Source organism: Canis lupus, chromosome 7 (assembly GCF_011100685.1).
Source record: "Canis lupus familiaris isolate Mischka breed German Shepherd chromosome 7, alternate assembly UU_Cfam_GSD_1.0, whole genome shotgun sequence".
Taxonomy (NCBI): Eukaryota; Metazoa; Chordata; class Mammalia; order Carnivora; family Canidae; genus Canis; species Canis lupus.
The window spans coordinates 79908872-79927021 of NC_049228.1; the positions used below are offsets into that span (position 1 = coordinate 79908872).

The window sequence follows — 18150 nt, forward strand, 5'->3', positions numbered from 1 at the left end:
GCCCTTGCAGTCACAGTTTGGCTGGGGGCCTGGGCAGGATGAAGGGGTCCTTACCATGCTCCTGCAAGACAGCTAAAGGGATGCTTTACCGTTTCTTTGTGTCTTCTTTGATTTCTTTCATTAACATTTTGTGGTTTTCAGTGTACAAATCTTTTACTTCCTTAGTTATGTTTATTCCTAAGTATTTTACTCTTTCTCATGCTACTGTAAAGTGACTTGTTTTCGTGACTTCCTTTTCACGTAGTTTGTTGTCAGTATAGAGAAATGTGGGTGATTTTTGTATCTTGATTTTGTATCTAGCACCTTTACTGAGTTCATTTACTGGCTCTAACATTTTGTGCTTTTTTGTTTTTTTGGTAGAGTCTTTAGGGTTTTCTATATACAAGATCACACCATCTGCAAACAGAGACAATTTTGCTTCCTCGTTTTCAATTTGGATGTCTTCTAATTCTTTTTTCTTGCCTAATTGCTCTGGCTAGGACTTCCAAAACTATGTCAAGTGAGAGTGTTGAGAGTGGACACCCTTGTCTTGTTCCTGATCTTGGATTGGAAGATTTGATATTGTTAAAATGTCCATACCATCCCAAGTGACCTACACACCCAGTGCAATCTCTAACAAAATTACCATGGCATTTTTAAAAGATATAAAACAGGTAATTCTAAAATTCATATAGAATCATGAAATATTTGTATAGCCAAAACGATTCTGAAACAATTTGAAAAACAACAAATCAGTAAGCACCACACATCCTAATTTCAAAATATATTCTAAGGCTATAGTCCTTTAAAACATACAAATAGGGCAGCCCCGGTGGCGCAGCGGTTTGGCGCCGCCTGCAGCCTGGGGTGTGATCCTGGAGACCCGGGATCGAGTCCCGCATCGGGCTTCCTGCGTGGAGCCTGCTTCTTCCTCTGCCTGTGTCTCTGCCTCTCTCTCTCTGTGTCTATGAATAAATAAATAAAATCTTTAATAAAAAATCAAAAATAAAAAAATAAAAAAAAGCATACAAATAGACCAATGGGACAGAACCGAGGGCCCAGAAATAAATATGTGCATATAGGTCAGCCTACAAAGTGCCAAGAACATACAACGGGGACAGAAACAAATGGTACTGAGAAAACTGGATACCCATGGGTTGGAGAATGAAACTGAACTCTTAACATCATACATAAAGAAATGAACTCAAAATGGATGAAAACTTAAGACCTGAAACTGTAACTTCTCAAAGAAAACGTAGGGGAAAAGCTTCATCATATAGGTCTTGGCAGTGATTTCATGGATATGATGCCGAAAGCACAAAAGCAAAAGACAACCGGGACTACGGCATCAAGTGAATAATTTCTGCACAGCAAAAACAAAACAAAACAAAACAGACCCCCCCCCCCCAAACAACAACAACTAACAACAAATAGAGTGAAAGGCAACTCACAGAATGGGAGAAAACATTTGCAAATATCTGCTTATGGGTTAATTTTCAAAATATGTGAGGAACTTCTGCAACCCAGTATCCAGAAAAACTAATAACTGAATTGAAAAAAGTAAGCTAAGGACTTGAATAGACATTTTTCCAAAGAAGACAGACACATGGCCTATAGGTAAATGAAAAGGGGCTCAATGTTACTAATCATCGGGGAAATGCAAATGAAAACCACCTCACATCTGTTGGATGGCTATTGTTCTTTGAAAAAGAAAGAAAGAAGAAGAAAGAAAGAAAGAAAGAAAGAAAGAAAGAAAGAAAGAAAGAAAGAAGAAAGAAAGAAAGGAAGGAAGAAGAAAGAAAGAAGAAAGAAAGAAAGAAAGAAAGAAAGAAAGAAAGAAAGAAAGAAAGAAAGAAAGAAAGAAAAAAGACAAGTGGTGGCAAGGACTGGGAGAAATAGTTGCTCCGAAAGACAGTAGGGAGCTTCCTCTGAAAGTTAAAAATAGAACCATATTATCCAGCAATGCCGCTTCTGAGTATTTATCTAAAAGAACTGAAATCAAGATCTCAGAGAGATATGAGCACTCCCATGTTCACTGCAGCTCTATTCACAGTAGCCAAGAGATGAGAACAACCTAAATGTCCATTAATAGATGCACAGATTAAAAAATATGGTACAGCCATCCAGTGGGACACAGCTGACCCTTGAACAACGTGTGGGTTAGTGGCGTTGACCCCTGAGCAGCTGAAAATCTACATATAATTTTTGGCTCCCTCAAAACTTAACTAGTAGTTTCCTGTCGTCCAGAAGCCTCGTCAATGACATTCATGGTCAATTAATGCATATTTTGCATATTATATGTATTACATACCGTATTCTTACAATGAAGAGAGCTAGAGGAAATATTACTAAGAAAACCACAGGGAAGAGAAAATACATTTACAGTACCACATCGTAAAACTCCGCATGTAACTGGACCCCCACAGTTCAAACCCATGTTGTTCGAGGGTCAACTGTGCTATTGCACTTTATAATAGAAGGGAGTTCTGCCGTATAGGGACACCATGGGTGAACCTGGAAGATATTATGCCAAGTGCAATAAGCCAGTCACAGAAGGATAAATGCTGCATATTTCCACTTACATGAGGTATTTAAAATAGTCAAACTTGTAGAAGCAAAGACTAGAGGTGGCTGCCAGAGGCTGGGGATCAGGGGGTGGGGAGTAGAATGTGAATTGCTAAAAACTGAGCACAAAATTTCAATTATGCTGGATGAATAAATTCTAGGGATTTGCCATAGTGACCTTGTGTCCACAGGTAACAACACTGTACTGTACACTTAAAAATCTGTTAAGTGGGTAGATCTTGTGTTATGTGTTCTTACGACAATAACATAAACACTAAAAAAATAAAAAAAAGAGGGGGTGCCTGGCTGTTTCGGTTGGTAGAGTGTTTGACTCTTTATCTCGGGGTTGTACGTTCGAGCCCCACGTTGGGTGTAGCAATTACTTAAAAAAATAAGATCTTAAAAAAACCAAAAATACAAAAAGAACTCGTGAAGCAAGTAGGAACAGTAAACAGGAGGGCAAGGAGACGCCTGCATCTTGGAGGCACCTGTAATACTTTTCAGTCACTTGGAAAACCTGTTGGCAGAGCCATTTGTGCTCAAACAATGAAAAGGCTCACTGAAAATTATCCTTCTCCGTCCCTCAAAGAAAGGCCTGATCACATATAATCTACATAAGTAACGTAAACGTTATTTACGGCAAAAGTGGAATCCATTCCACGATGAGCTATTTGGCGTCTGCTGCATAGCACGCTTTGGGCTACGGACTAAAGAAACGAAAAAAATGCTTCTCGAGGCATAAGCAGAGCGGCCAGGAGCAGGGACTCCAGCCGTCGGACCTGGATCCCGGGTGCACCTTGCTGGGTGGCACTGAGCAAGCTGCCTGACCTCTCTGTTCTCCAGCAGCAGCCGGGGATGAAAAGCTTCGGGGTGTTGTCCGAGTCAAAAGAGAAAAGAATGCATGATGTGCTTCCGACAATGCCTTCTGCTGTGCCCTAGTCGTTATTAAATACTAAATGACCAAATAAATACGAAATTACCAAATACCAAAATGCTAAGATGCCCTGGAAAGGCTGGGGCTGTGCTGGTGGAGCGCGGGCTGTGCTCTGCGGGGTGCGGGTGGGGGGCTGCCCAGGAGAAGCGGCTTGGGCTGGGCCTGGGAAGGGTTGTGGCCAGGAAGGGAGCTGCTCCCAGGACACCGTGCAAGGTCTCAGCTGGAGTCGCCAGGAGAACCAGACGAGGTGGGAGTACGCGAGGAAGTGAGCAGGGGGTTCCCTGCCGGGGCAGGCAGCCTCAGAGCCCTGGGGGGCCTCCCGTCTGAAGGGGTTTCGGGGCCAAGATGGGGGGGGATGGAGGCCGACGAGGCCCAGGTCTGGGGAGGGCGGCCTCCGCGAGCCGAGGACACCGAGATTGCGGCGGGGCTCTGAGGACCTCGTATCTTCCTGGTAGTTTGCTCCTAAATGCGATTTTCCCACCAAGAGGGCCCGTGGGTCTACGCTTGATTCAGGGCCTGTTGGGAAGGGAACAGGGGAAGCCACGGAGGGTGCGCAGGGGCCGAGGATACATGCCTGTAAGAAAAGGCCATGGGGGGAGTCCTGGGGTGGCTGCCTGGCCGCGGGGAGGCAGGGAGGGTGGGTCAAGGCCCACGTCAGAACCTAGACCTGAGCAGGAGGGCCTTGGGGGTGCCACTCTGGCCACATCTTGTTGGAGGGGCTAGAGGCATGACCGGGATACATCTAGTGGGCAGCTGGAAATCCGGGCCCGGGCTGGTTCTGGGAGTTGGGAGGACCCAGGACAAGGGGGCATCTGGGTCAGCCATCTGCACGGCCCCAGGGGAAAAGCCTCAACTCCTCCAGCATGGAGCGAGGCAACGGCAGCGGCTTTGGTTTCTGGAAGTTTCTTAGAGCTGGCCCAACCTGCTTGGGGAATGTCGGTCAGGCCTGGGTGTAACTGTGTACATGACTAAAAAGGTAGGGGAAGCAGCACCAGGCTCTGAGAACTCAGGGGTCTTGCTCAGGCTGTCCTCAGGGACTGTATGATCCCCAGGTCACCTCTTTCCATCTCCGTCTCTTCTTCAGGCCCTATTTTAGGGAAGCTAAGTTCTCTTTGGAAAGAGCTCTGGACGGGTAGTGGAGAAGCTCTGGGCCAGCTCTGGCATTGACTGGCCATGTGTCCCAGGCAGGGCACTCCAGTCTCTGTGCCCCTTTAAGATTGGGCAGGTGCCTGGCCTGAAGTCAGACTAGAGGACGCCCAGCTCTCTGAGGGCCACCGTGCCCTAGAACAAGCCCCGGGGGCCCCTCCTTCCACATTCTGGCCTAGTGGTCCGGCTGCACTTAGCACCGTGTCCACACCATGTCTTTCTCCCCGAACCCTGTCGGAGTGAGCAGAACGATCCCCTCTCCAGCGGGGGTGAACTCTCCCCTACATGGCACAGCTAAAGCCTGGCGGAGGTGATGTGAGGCCAGGGCTGGTTCTCCTGAACCACCTCATGTGGGCCTCAAGCACAGAGCTTGGAACGTGGGCTCTGGGTCACCCTTTCACAAGATGGTGAGAGCTGGGGGATCCCCTGGTGGCTCAGCGGTTTAGCGCCGCCTTCAGCCCAGGCCCTGATCTTGGAGTCCTGGGATCGAGTCCCACATTGGGCTCCCTGCATGGAGCCTGCTTCTCCCTCTGCCTGTGTCTCTGCATCTCTCTCTGTGTCTCTCATGAATAAATAAATAAAATCTTAAAAAAAAAAAAAAAAGATGATGAGAGCTGTAGGGGAACCGTTTAGTCCTCAAGGTCACTGTGAGCATGGCAGGCACTTGTGTTTGTGACACTGTCCTGAAAAGTTGACTGCATCCAACAAGTGCGCATTAGGGGAAGCTCTGTGGTTTTTTTGTGCAGACCTCCCGGCACCTTCCGGATCTCACAGCTGAAAGTTCACGCTTCCTCAGGCGCTGCTCGAAGTGTCCTGGCAGCCGGGGCCAGTGCTCAGCTGGAGCCCTGCCTCCCGCTCGGGGAGCAGGTGGGGGCAACACCGGGAGGTGCCGGGATCACGCGGAGGGAACGTGTGGGGGCAATCCCGGTCACTGCCCTCGAACGGTGCCGCTCCCTGCCATGAGCTCAGGGGCACAGGGCGCCCAGGCAGGAATGGGGGTGCTCCACGAGGCCATCATCCAAGAGGGCTGCCTTCTCATCACCCCTGGGGGAGGCAGAAAGCGTAGCCAAGGCCTCTGGTGTGCTGCGTTCTGAGTTTATGGCACTGGGAGTGACGTACTGTTGGAAGGGCCAGCTGCCGAGTCTGAGCAACACTGTGAAGTCAAGTGCGCAGGGTTGTCGCATGGAGTGGCAGAGGGGATAGGTCTACAAGGTGCCAGAGAGGGGTCCTGGGCTCTGCTTCAGGGAGCACCCACAGCGGTGCAACAAGCACCCCGCTTCCCATACACGGAGGCTTCAAAACCACTTACAGATACCTCTCCCTTCTCTCACGTTGCTCTATTATCTTCTATCTTTTGCAAAACACAAAAATGTCGTCTGACCCCACCTCCCCTGAGTTGACAAGCTCCTCCTTCCCTGTCGCCTTTCACAGAAACACTTCTCCAAAGACTCGTCCACACTCACATCCTCACTCCAACTGCCACCCCCGCCTCCTGGTCGTTCCTCCATCTACTCCGTCTATACCGTCTCCCCGGGTGACCCCACCTGGTCCCCGGCCTTGAGCACCAGGTACACACTGACACTTCACACAATGCTCGGCTCTGTGTCCCCAGGGCCAGCCTCATCTCGATTTTCAGGCACTTGTACCCAAGCAACAGTGGGACAGTTCTCTGGGGACACCCACCGGGTCACCCAAACAGGAAAAAAATCCACCTCCTGGTTTCCATCCCCCCTCAATTCTCTCCTAGTGCTCCCCATCACAGAAAATGGTGCCACCAGGCTGGTGAACCAGGAGCCCACGTCACTTCCTCCTTTCTCCAATATCTCATGTCAGCAGGTCCTGTTGATTCCCACTCAAAAATATAACTGGAATGCAATCCTCCTCTGCACCGTCACGGCTGTGATCTGAGTCACCAGCCTCTCACTGGATGCCACCAACAGCACTGTAATGAGCTCTCGGCTTCTGGCCCCCAAGGGTAGCCAGGATGACCTTTTAAAGTGGGTGATGGTACTTGGTAGGGCAAGTACACCACTGACCTCTTGCTTCTCAAAAGTTTCTCGGTTATTCTTATTTATTTATCTTTCAGATGAAATTTAGAAGCAAGTATTTTTTTTTGCAAGTATTTTTTTAAATAAATAATTTAATGGTAAACCAATCCAGACCAAAGATCCAGTCATCCAATTAATATTTACCAGAGGCCTCCTCCCTGCAGGCAGTGTTCTAGATTATGAATTACGGAAGTCTAAGTTAATAATAATTTCCTTTGGAGGGCTTTTTTCCCTTCCTATAAACTCAATAAATCAAAACCGGCATTTAGTAAACAGAAGTGTGGGGAGTTATGTTCTGTTTACCAAAGGCCCTGTCACTCTAGGTGGTACAAGCGGCGTAGCCATGCTGGCGCGTTGGAGTTTTGTTTTGCTTACAGACGTTCCAGGGTGGTGTTCTTTGGCAGGGCACTGGGCACAGCCACGCGCGGGTCTCTTACCTCCCTGAGGCAGGTGTAGATGGGGCAGACGAGCACACGGAAGGGCTCGCCCTGTGCTGCTGCGCATGGTCCCGAACACTTCACACAGAAAGGTGATGAAGCCAAGCCAGCGCTCCACATCCTGCTGTTGAAGCTCCTCCCGCACTGTGAAGTCCTTCTGTGGAGGCACAAGAGACTGAGTCAGCCTCGCTGGGGTGTGGTGCCTACTGTCCAAGGGCTGGCTCTGGGCAACTGGTCAACCCCATGCTTTCAGTAAGGAGGGAGGGGTGCCCCTTGGCTGGAGTGTGAATGTGGGGGCTTACTCGTAGGTGTTAGGGCCACTTTGACTTTTGGCCACAGCACCTTTTCTTCCATTCCCAGATTGGGGGCCCCTCAGCCTTGCTCCACTGATCCCAAAGCTGAGATGGGGGAGTAAGATGAAGGGCAGATGACACCTTTCCCAGAGTTATCATCTCCCCCATGCAACTCCCTGTGCCTAAACCACTTCCCTTTGCTCTAATCCCCAAAGCATGCCCTCTACACGATGGAGAGTAACCAGAGTATTGTCTTGCATGTCAGCAATTAGTGACCGAGGCTCATAATGGCCCCAGCACCGGGCTAGAGGCAGCTACGGCCCATGCCTGCAAGGGGCTTAGAGATAGTAGGAGGATGAGAGGCATTCATTCATCCTCCTCAAAAGCAGTATTGCCCCATTGTGTGCCAGGCGCTGTATTAAGGACTAGGAAATGCCATGTTCACTCATAACTGTGATATAAGAGAGAAGGTACTAAAGCCACTGCGGGGTTCCAGGTGAACTCAGAGGCAGTTGTCACTAAATGGGAAATGAAGGCCATGAAAGAGCTAGGATTCTGACACAGTAATATGGGGCATCTCAGGTGGAGAGAACAACGATGTGGGGAGGGTAACATGGGTGTTTGGGAAATAAGCAGGTATAACGTGGTCTGGGTCCTGCACAGGTGGAGTAGAGAGGGCAAAAAAAAAAAAAAAAAAAAACAGGAGTCAGGTCTGAGAAAAGGAGTGGGGCTAGAGTATGGATAATTGAACCCAGCCAAGGAGCTGCTGCATTCCGTGATGGTTGGCAGAGGTTTGGGGTGGGTCATGAAATGCCACGGTCATATCTATGCTCCTTACGAGGTTAACATGGCACAGATGCAGAGCCCAGGCCAGGAGGCCACCGCAAAAGCACAGGCTGAATGAAACCTGAGCTGTCTGGCATTTGGGAGATAAGAACCTGCGGTAGGTTAGACCATAGTCAGAAATCAGTTTCCCCTGCCTTGTCTTTGGGTTTGGCCGTATGATTTGCTTCGGCCAACAGCAGGAGGCAGAAGCGACAGGGTGCTGGTTCTTTTTTTTTTTTTTTTTTAATATTTTATTTATTTATTCATGACAGACACAGAGAGAGAGGCAGAGACACAGGCAGAGGGAGAAGCAGGCTCCATGCAGGGAGCCCGACGTGGGACTCGATCCGGGGATCTCCAGGATCACACCCCAGGCCAAAGGCGGCGCTAAACCGCTGGGCCACCAGGACTGCCCCAGGGTACCGGTTCTGATCTGAGGCTGTAAGAAGCCTTACGTAATTACACTTCCTCTCCTAGGCTCCTCCCATTGTCATGAGAAGGCCGCCTGTGGGCTGGTCTGATGGTCCCAAAGGGAAGGTGAGAGGCATGTGAAGCAGGGCCCACCCAAATCTAGACTAGGTCAGGTGGTCACAGCCAACTCGCACATGCATGAACTCTCTGCGACACAACATCCACTCCGTCCTAGTGCCACTAGGACTTCTGCGCTTGCCTGTTGAGCAGCACCCGCTGCCTGGTACAGGATGGTACCAGTGACATTGTCAAGACAAAGAGTCACCAAGGGATGGATTTCAGGGTTGATGGAGAAGGAAGGCTCAAAGATGACACCAGGATTCTGGATCTGGGTGACCGTGCCACCAGGAGGACACGGGAGGGAACAGGCTGTCAACGTGCCGTGTGCCATTCCCACTGTCCAGTAGCCTTCCCCACTGCTTATTTAGGCAGAGCACTCTCCTGGATGACAGCATCTCAGAATCTCCAGAGAAGGAAGGCCCTCAAGGAAGACTGGGTTAACGTCTGTCCCTTGTGACGGTAGTGCCATCCAGAAGCCTAAAAGGGCTGATAGCACCTCTGCCTCCTTCTCCTCTGCTGGCCAATTTGGAGCTGGATGCGAAGATCACCAAGAGATGTCCCTCCAGTTCCTGCTTCTGATGAGCCTGGGTCATGACTTATTAGTTTCAGAGTTTGACCAGTTTAAAGTGTGTGTGTGTAAAAACGGGGAGCCGCAGCCTACTATCGAGCCCCAGACACTGAGGCAAGTGCCCCAACTGTGGTATCTCATGTAATCACCGCAATGATCCCACAAGGCAGGTCCTACTATTGCCCCATTTTATAGACGATGAATCCGAGGTTAGAGAAGTTACCCAGCTTGCCCGTGGCTATGTGTAATGGCAGAGCAGGGATTTGAACCCGGATCTGGCTACTCTGGATCCCAGCTTTTTCCGAACCCCTTCTTTTCTCCTGGTGTATTTCTTGCTTTGTTTTGTTTTAAATATTTTATTTATTTATTTGACAGAGAGAGAGAAAAAACAAGCAGGGGGTCCAATGTGAGGCTCGACCCCAGGACCCCGGGATCATGATTTGAGCCAAAGGCAGATGCTTAACAACTGCGCCACCCAGGCGTCCTCTCCTGGTGTTTTTAAAATGAAAAAGCGGTACCTGAGAGCTCAAGCACGTACTCACTTTCTGTCTGAATTTTCCACTAAGCCATTTGTTCCTACCGCCTCAGCAGGTCCACTCAAGCTGGCAGATCTCAGGAGCTCCATGCCAATCCTCAGGCCTCTTGCCTCCCCATTCACTTCCCACTGAGATGTCTACCTGTGTTCAACTGGAGCTCTCCCACCCTGGAGTCTGAGACAGGGCAGTGTCCCTAGAAGAGTACCCTGGGTTTAGCCAGGGACTCCAAAAGTAGTGGGGTCTCCTTCCTAGTACTAAGGCTGGAGCAGAGAGCCTACAGGGGCTGCCCTGTGGTGTTCTAGGTACCCGTGAATGAATGAATGACTTTGTCCACCACCCTATGGCCTACAAAGCACCTGGACTGCTGGCCCTGAAGTCATGAATCTTTAGGTAGTTCCACCCTCATTAACCTGTGTTTATCCCACTATATCCTTATGTGGTCAGAGCAGAGGCAAGCCTTAGCATTCTCATTTTAGAATGGGGGAAACTGAGGCACACAGTGGTTAAAAGACTTCACCGAGGTCACTTAGGGCTAGAATCTGAATGAGAACCTAAGCCCTACCATTGTTTACAAATCTGGGGTAAAGGTTTTCAGCCAACTCGCAACTGGTTGCACACTGGAGTCACCCAGAGAAGCTTCGAAGCTATAGATGCTTGGATTCCACCCGCCACACAGAGGCTTGCTTGGCGGGCCATGGTGAGGCCAGGACACCGGTCAATTGTGGAAGCCCTCCAGGTGATTCCAGTGTGTGGCCATGGCTGAGAACCACAGCTCTGGGCTTTTATAAGGTGCTGACTTGGGAGTTAAAATGGGGCCCCTCTATCAGTGCCTGCCTTGCCCTTTCCTCATCTCCCATAAAAATACCCATGCTGGCAGACAGAAGAAAGCCCCACAGCAACACTGAGATGGAAGATAACAGTTCGCCAACAGCCTCCTCACCAGACTCCAGAGATAATACCACTAACTAAAGTGCTGTCGCCAAGAAGCCCTAGTTGCCCAGAGCAGCTTGGCCTCCTCCCCAGAAGACCAAAGGTTAGGGGTAGATGGGAAGTAGCTTGACCTTCAGCCTCTCTCTGTCTGCCCCTGGTACTTGCAAATGTTTTAAAAATGATTACATCTGATCAGAGAACGAGAGCATGACTCACTTTCCTCCTGATAACTGGTGGCATCGAGAGAGGATTCTGTTTGGGGCTAGCAAAATGCACTAGAAAATGGATCAACTGCTAAATGTTGGAAATCAGACTTAGGATGGGCACATTCGAAGCCATCCACGGAGGTGGAGACTCTACTCTTGCTGCAGCAGACATCGAGAATTCCAAGAATGATCCATATGGTTAACCCCCAACCCAAACCAAGCCTTTGCCATTCAAGGGTAAGGGAAGAGAAGAGCACTATGCCGTCTATGGGAAAGTCCTGCACAGCTGAATAGGGGGCTCTTGAAGACCTAATGGAAATGCAGTTTTGAAAATGATAACAATATATCAAGAATAAATAAAGTTAAAAATTCCAGTGTAAACCAAGTGGGTTGGGGCACTTGGGTGGCTCAGTCAGTGAAGCGTCTACCTTTGGGTCAGGTCATGATCCCGGGGTCTTGGGATTGAGTCCTGCATCAGGCTCCCTGCTCAGCGAGGAGTCTGCTTCTCCCTTCTGTTGCTTGTCTGAGCTCTCTCTCTCTCTCTTGTTCTCATATAAATAAATAAAATCTTAAAAAACACCAAAACACGGGTGCTTTTAGGTCCGTAAGAACAATGGTGTGGATTCTGTGACATATGGAGAGGCATTCAAAAGAAGGGATCCTGTCTTGTGTGATACGGAAGTTGGCCTTCGGGGAGGATGGATAGGGCCCAGAAGAACAACAGCAACAGGAGAGTGTGAGCTGAAGGCAGTGAACGGCAGAATGAGCATGGCAGGAAAAGTAGCACATAAGATAGACTTGGAGAATAACCAGAAAGTTGAACACAAGGATATACTGATGAAAAAGAAGAAAGAGGGGAAGACTGAGTGGATGGGCGTCTGACCTATGAATTGCAGAGGCTTTCAGAAAGGATCTCAGAATACATGGAATAAAGAGACCAGAGTGAGACACTTTGAGTTGAAAACCAAAAGCCAAAGAAGAACGGGCTCTTCAGGTAGAAAGGGCTCATGGTGTCCCAGGGCCCCACCATTGATACTTAGCAGGAGAACTTTCTTTTTTTAATTTCAAGAAAAAGAAAAATTCTAAAAACAGCTTGGAAGGGGTGGGGTGGGGGAAACCCCTAGGTTTCTCACAAAGGAACAGAAATGTGGTTGGCCTTATATTTCTGTATTTGATGTTAAAATTCAGAGACTTCGAGACAACATCTTCACTTGTTTGAGGGGGAAAGAACACAGGCAGCTGTGAGTGAGAGCAGGAGAAACACATCTTACATAAGCAAAGGTTTTTAAAAGTCCTACCTATGGGCTGATCTTAAAAAAACAAATCAAACTGGTACAGCCACCATGGAACACAGTATGGCGATTCTTCAAAAAATTAAAAATGGAGTTACCATCCTGATCCAACAATTCCACTTCTGAGTGTATACCCCAAAGAACTAAAAGCAGGGTCCTGAAGAGATTATTTGTACACCCATGCTCACCGCAACACTGTTCATAACAGCCAAGAGGTGGAAGCAACACAAGTGTCCATCAATGGAGGAATGGATCAACAAAATGTGCCACGTGTATACAACAGAATATTATTCAGTCTAAAAAAGGAAGGAGATTCTGGTATATGCTACAACACAGGTGAGCCATGAGGACATTATGCTCATTGAAATACGCTAGCCACAAAGTGACACATACTATACAGGTATCACAGAAACAGAAAGTAGAATGGTGGTTCCAGGTGGCTGGGGAGAGAGGAGACTGGAGAATTGTTTAATGGGTTAGTTTCAGTTTTGTAAGGTGAAAAACTTTGGAAATTGGGTGTCTAATAATGTGATTATACTTCACATGACTGAACTGCACGCATATAACCGGTTGAGATGGTAAATTTTATTTATGTGGTGTTTTCTTTTGCCACAATAAAAGATAATCTAAAAATTTTAAAGCTTTCTTAAATGCATGCTCAGCCAATCAAATTGAGACTTGATTTGAGGAAATCATGGTATAGAAGGACTAGAAGTGGAAACTGAAACCAGGCTTACAAAGTTAAAACAAAATAAGTAATTACAACTTTGGTTGTAAGACAGAATCAAAAGCTGAAAATGGTCCTTGAAAGAGAAGTTATTTAATCTTTAAATGTAATTTGAAAAAACTTTATAGTAGTAGTGATTTAATAACCTAAGATAAACTTCTGAAGGCTGATACATACTGGTGGGAGAGGAAGAGAAGATTGTAAAGCATACACATTTCATAATTTAGACCATAAGGATTCAGAAGTTGTTGTTTCTTTCTCAAGTATGGTAATCATAGAAATAGAAGTTAAAGAACATCTTTAAAAGTATTAAAAGTAAACACTAGTACCTGAAAACAGGATATGTAAAATAAATGGTTGGGTAAAAATAATTGTGGGCAAATAGAAATAAGGTTAAAACACTTGTAAAATCAAAGTAGTTTTCAAGATAACAATCATTAAATAAAATTAAAAAGGTTACATATAAATAAATTACATTCATAATAGGTAGCAAAAAAGATTATACCCTGCATAGCATAGACTCAAAATACATAAAACAAAAACTATTGAAACACAAGAAGAAAATAGGAATAATAGTCTCTGGAAATGAAACCACTAGCATTCCACGACTGATTAACAATATTTAATCACTTAGCTGATTTAAGTAACGTAATTAATAAGACTAAATTGAAAGTAGCCTCATGTAAGCTATGATTTACTCTAGATTTCAAAGCACAGAAATTCTACAGGTCACACACTTGGGTCAAGAATTAAGAACAATTAAAAAAATAGCCAATTACTCGGGTGTTTAAAAATAGTCTCCCAAAGCGGGCGCCTGGGTGGCTCAGTTGGTTAAGCGTCTGACTCTTGATTTCAGCTCAGGTAATGATCTGAGTGTCGTGGGATCGAAAGAACATTGGGCTCTGCACTGGGCATGGAGTCTGCTTAAGATTCTCTTTCCCTTTGCTCCCCCCTCTCTAACAGAAAAAAAAAAAGTCTCCCAAAGAAAGACTGATTTTGATTATATATCAAAAATATATTTGATATATAATCAAATATATGATAATAAATTAGGAAATAGAGAGTTATAAAAACTCACGGACATGGTCAAAGCTATAATGAAAGAGAAGTTTGTAGTTTTAACTATTTTGGCTGTTAAAAAGAGGAAGCAAATACATCTCCTAAACCTACGCTGTCCAATATGGTAGCCACCAGCCACATATGACCACCGAGTGCTTGAAAGGTACCTATACAAACGGAGATGTGCTCTAAGCTTAAAATAGACAAGAGTGCTTGAAAGTTTAGTATCAAAGAACGTAAAATGTCTCCTGTTGTGAAAATATCAATTCCATGATGAAATTTTGGATATTCTAGGTGAAATAATATACATTATTGAATTTGAAATTACATATGCAAGGGCACCTGGGTGGCTTGGTCAGTTAGGCATCTGACCCCTGATTTAGGCTCAGGTCATGATCTCAGGGTTATGGGACTGAGTCCCACGTTGGGCTCCATGCTCAGCAGAGAGTCAGCTTGAGATTCTCTCTCTCCCTTTCCCTCTGCCCCTCCCTCCACTCGAGCTCCCCTCTCTCTTTCAAACAAATAGATAAATAAATCTTTAAAAAAAAAGAAAAGAAATTACATATGTAGATCCCATTATACTTCTACTGATTTACTGACTCAAAAAATTAGAAAGCCACCAGTAACTAAGGAAATATATGAAAGGACATAATACAGATAAAGCAAAAAACTAATTAGTGAGAAAACAGAGAAAGCAAATTATGTAAAATCAAGAAAGAAGAAACAGAAATAAAATTAGAAATATACTCAAAATATTTAAAAAAGATATATAGTAGATAAAAAGTAATAAAAAGCCATTTACAATTCTAGGCTGATGATTTTGGAAAAAATGATAAAATGGATGTTTTAAAAAATAAATATCATCAAAATTTACTAAAAAAAAATCAATAAAAGGCCAGAAAAGGCTAAAAATCATAGTACAAAATGAAAAGTTCTGAATTAGGAGGTCTCTATACTTATGATTTTTATGGATAAGTTGATTCAAATTTTCTTTTTCTTTCTTTTTTTTTTTTTTAAGATTTTATTTATTTATTCATGAGAGACACGGAGAGAGAAGCAGAGACACAGACAGAGGGAGAAGCAGGCTCCATGCAGGGAGCCCGATGTGGGACTCGATCCTGGGACTCCAGGATCACGCCCTGAGCCGAAGGCAGACGCTCAACCACTGAGCCACCCAGGCGCCCCATGATTCAAATTTTCAAAAAATTAGATGGCTGCTCTGCTATGTAGGCTGATCTAGAACAGAAAAAAAGATAAGTTTTCCTTGATTGTAAATTATAAATAAGGAATTCTATGGGCCTATCTCTCTAATATGAGTAGATGTGAAAGTCCTAAATGACATGCTAGCAAATAGAACTATTATAACCAAGTAGATTTTATCCCAGAAAGGCAAGGATGACTTAGTATTAGAAAATCTATAAACATAATAAATTATATCAATAGGCCTGATTAAAAAATGGTAGCAACATCCATGACCCTTGGAAGGAAGAAGATCAAATGATTTGATATGATTATACAAATGAAAAACCCAAGAGAACTCTCTAATAAAGACTAGAATTAGCATGAGCATTTAGCCACTAATTAACTAATAAGAGTATTTAGATGCAAAATTAATGTATAAAAATCAACAGCTTTTTAATTTTATTTTTTTAAGATTTTAATTTATTTATTCATGAAAAACACACAGAGAGAGAGAGAGAGAGAGAGAGAGGCAGAGACACAGGCAGAGGGAGAAGCAGGCTCCATGCAGGGAGCCTGATGTGGGACTCAATCCTGGAACCCCAGGATCCTGCCCTGGGGGTGAAGGCAAACCGTGAACTGCTGAGCCACCCAGGCGTCCCTCAACAGCTTTTAAAATGATAGGATTAACCGGGGAGATATTTTAGTGCACTGAAGCTCATTTATTAGTGCAATCAAAATACTCACCTAACATTATTTAGGAATGTGCAAAATTTCTATGTAGAAAATTGCAAAACCAAACTGCCAGATTTTGGACAAAGTGTTCAACAAATGAAGAAACACACAATATTCCTTAATGGGTAGACAGCATTGTCAAAATGGTGATTCTCCTTGAAATAATTCATAAACTGGGATGTAATCCCAGTTTGTACTCCATATTCCAACGGGAACTTTTTGGAGGGAAACAGGGAATGGAAGCTTGAAAGAAATAGTCCTTAAAATAATTTGAAAGAGTGATGCGGCGGCGGGGCGGGGGGGTGGCGGGGGGCGCCTGGATGGCTCAGTTGGTTAAACGTCTGACTCTTGAGTTTGGCTCAGGTCATGATCTCAGGGTCGTGACATGGAGCCCTGAGTCCTGCTCTGCGCTGAGCACAGAGCCTGCTTAAGATTTCCTCTCCCTCTCCCTCTGCCCCTCCCCACATCTTTCTCTAAAGAAAAAAAAAAAAAAAAGTAATGGGGGAAATAGCTAAAATCAAAATTGTAAAGAGTCATACTATTTCTCACCTATCCTAAAGTTTTACTAATGAAAAGGGTGTGGAACTGACGTAAGAGTGGACGGCTAGATCACATAGCCTAGAGACACATCCAGCATCCGTAAGGATTTATCACACGGCCCCTGGAGGACCACCAATCAGTGGCAAAGAGAGCATTATTCATTCGAGCAACACTGCAGGTACAGCTGTCTAAGTCTGGGGGGTGAGGCGGGTAATAACTCAGAGTCTCCCTCCACACTGAGCCCTAAAATGAATACCAGATGGAATAAAGAGGTAAATGTTAAAGAAAAAAAAGAAGACAAACCATAAGAATTTGAGGAAAATGTGACAGAGAATCAAATTTTTGGTTGGAGAGGGGCTTTCTACATTAATGCAACAAAGGAATGCATCAAAATACTGCAAACACGCTTAGGAGGCAATGAATGTTCTGGGAAAAATGTTTGCAATAAACGTGACAAAGGGCAACAGTCTTTATCTATAAATAGCTTGATCAAATTTGTAATAGAAGTACTAAATCCCTCATGGACAGATGGGGAAAGGCCATTAAAAGATAATTCATACAGCAAAACATAAATTGCTGATAAATAAATGAAAACAAATTAATTACATCTCAGAAGCAATCCAATGAATGAAAATAGTATTTTTTTCCTACTTACTCTATTAGTAAATTAAAAACCGGTAATTGTCAATCCTGAGGATGACGCAGTGAAGCAGACACTCTCGTATATGCACAGTGCAAACTGGTTATATTTTCCTAAAAAAAATCTTAAAATGAGCCTTCAAAGTGTTCTTCCTGTTTGGTCTCGTGCTTGCACTTTGGGAGAATTATTGTAAGGCAATAATTAAAAGTAACAGGAAAAATAAACTTAACACACACACAAAAATTCAACAACCTAAGTATCCAACAAGAGGGGAATGATTAGGTACAGGATCATCCTCTTACCCGTTAAAAATTAGGTGTTTCCCCAGCACGGGAAAATGGCTATATGACACGAAGAAAAGCAAAAGCAAAATTGCATGTACTGTATAATCTCCTCTGTGACTTTTTTTTTAAAGGGAAAAGATGAGAAACACCCGAGGTCTTCACAGTCGCTATTCCTCCGCAGATGTGAGAGTCTACTCTGTATGAATTTATGGATGACGTTTATTATTCTTTTCTTTTACTTTTTATTATTTTCTGAATGTCTGGTTTTCTGCGAACATTTCATTTCATAATCAGAAAAACAGCTCCTTAGGAAAAGTTGACAGGTTGTGACCCTTTCCCCCCGATTCTTTTTGGACGAGGCCAGCAGAACGTGGACTCTCGGGGCAGTGGCAGGAGAGGGGCGTGAACGTGCCCAACTCGGAGGCCAGCACGGCCCGGCCGTGCGTCTCCGCCGGGCGCCGAGGGCGCAGGCTGCCAGCTTGTCCCTCTGGAAGCAGGAGCCTCCTCTGCCAACCGAAAGCAGCCGCCCCTGGCTCCCGGCTCCGCCTTGCACCTCGGTCCTCTCCGGGCCGGGACCCGCGAGGGGCCTCAGCCTGTGGCAGCCATTTCAAAGCCGGGCATCTGGCTCCGGGTTCTCGTCTGACGGGCAGGCTCCCTCCCAGCAACCCCAGTGTCTCTCCCAAAACTTTAAGGCCA

General features: G+C 45.5%; 1 protein-coding gene across 1 annotated transcript in view; it reads right to left on the minus strand.

Annotated features, from left to right (window-relative positions):
- CTIF (cap binding complex dependent translation initiation factor) overlaps positions 1-18150 on the minus strand; it is a 278706-nt gene that overhangs the window by 28566 nt on the left and 231990 nt on the right. Inside the window, 2 exon segments of the mRNA XM_038543993.1 lie at positions 7110-7160; positions 7162-7266. Of these exon segments, the coding sequence (XP_038399921.1) occupies positions 7110-7160; positions 7162-7266 (156 nt within the window).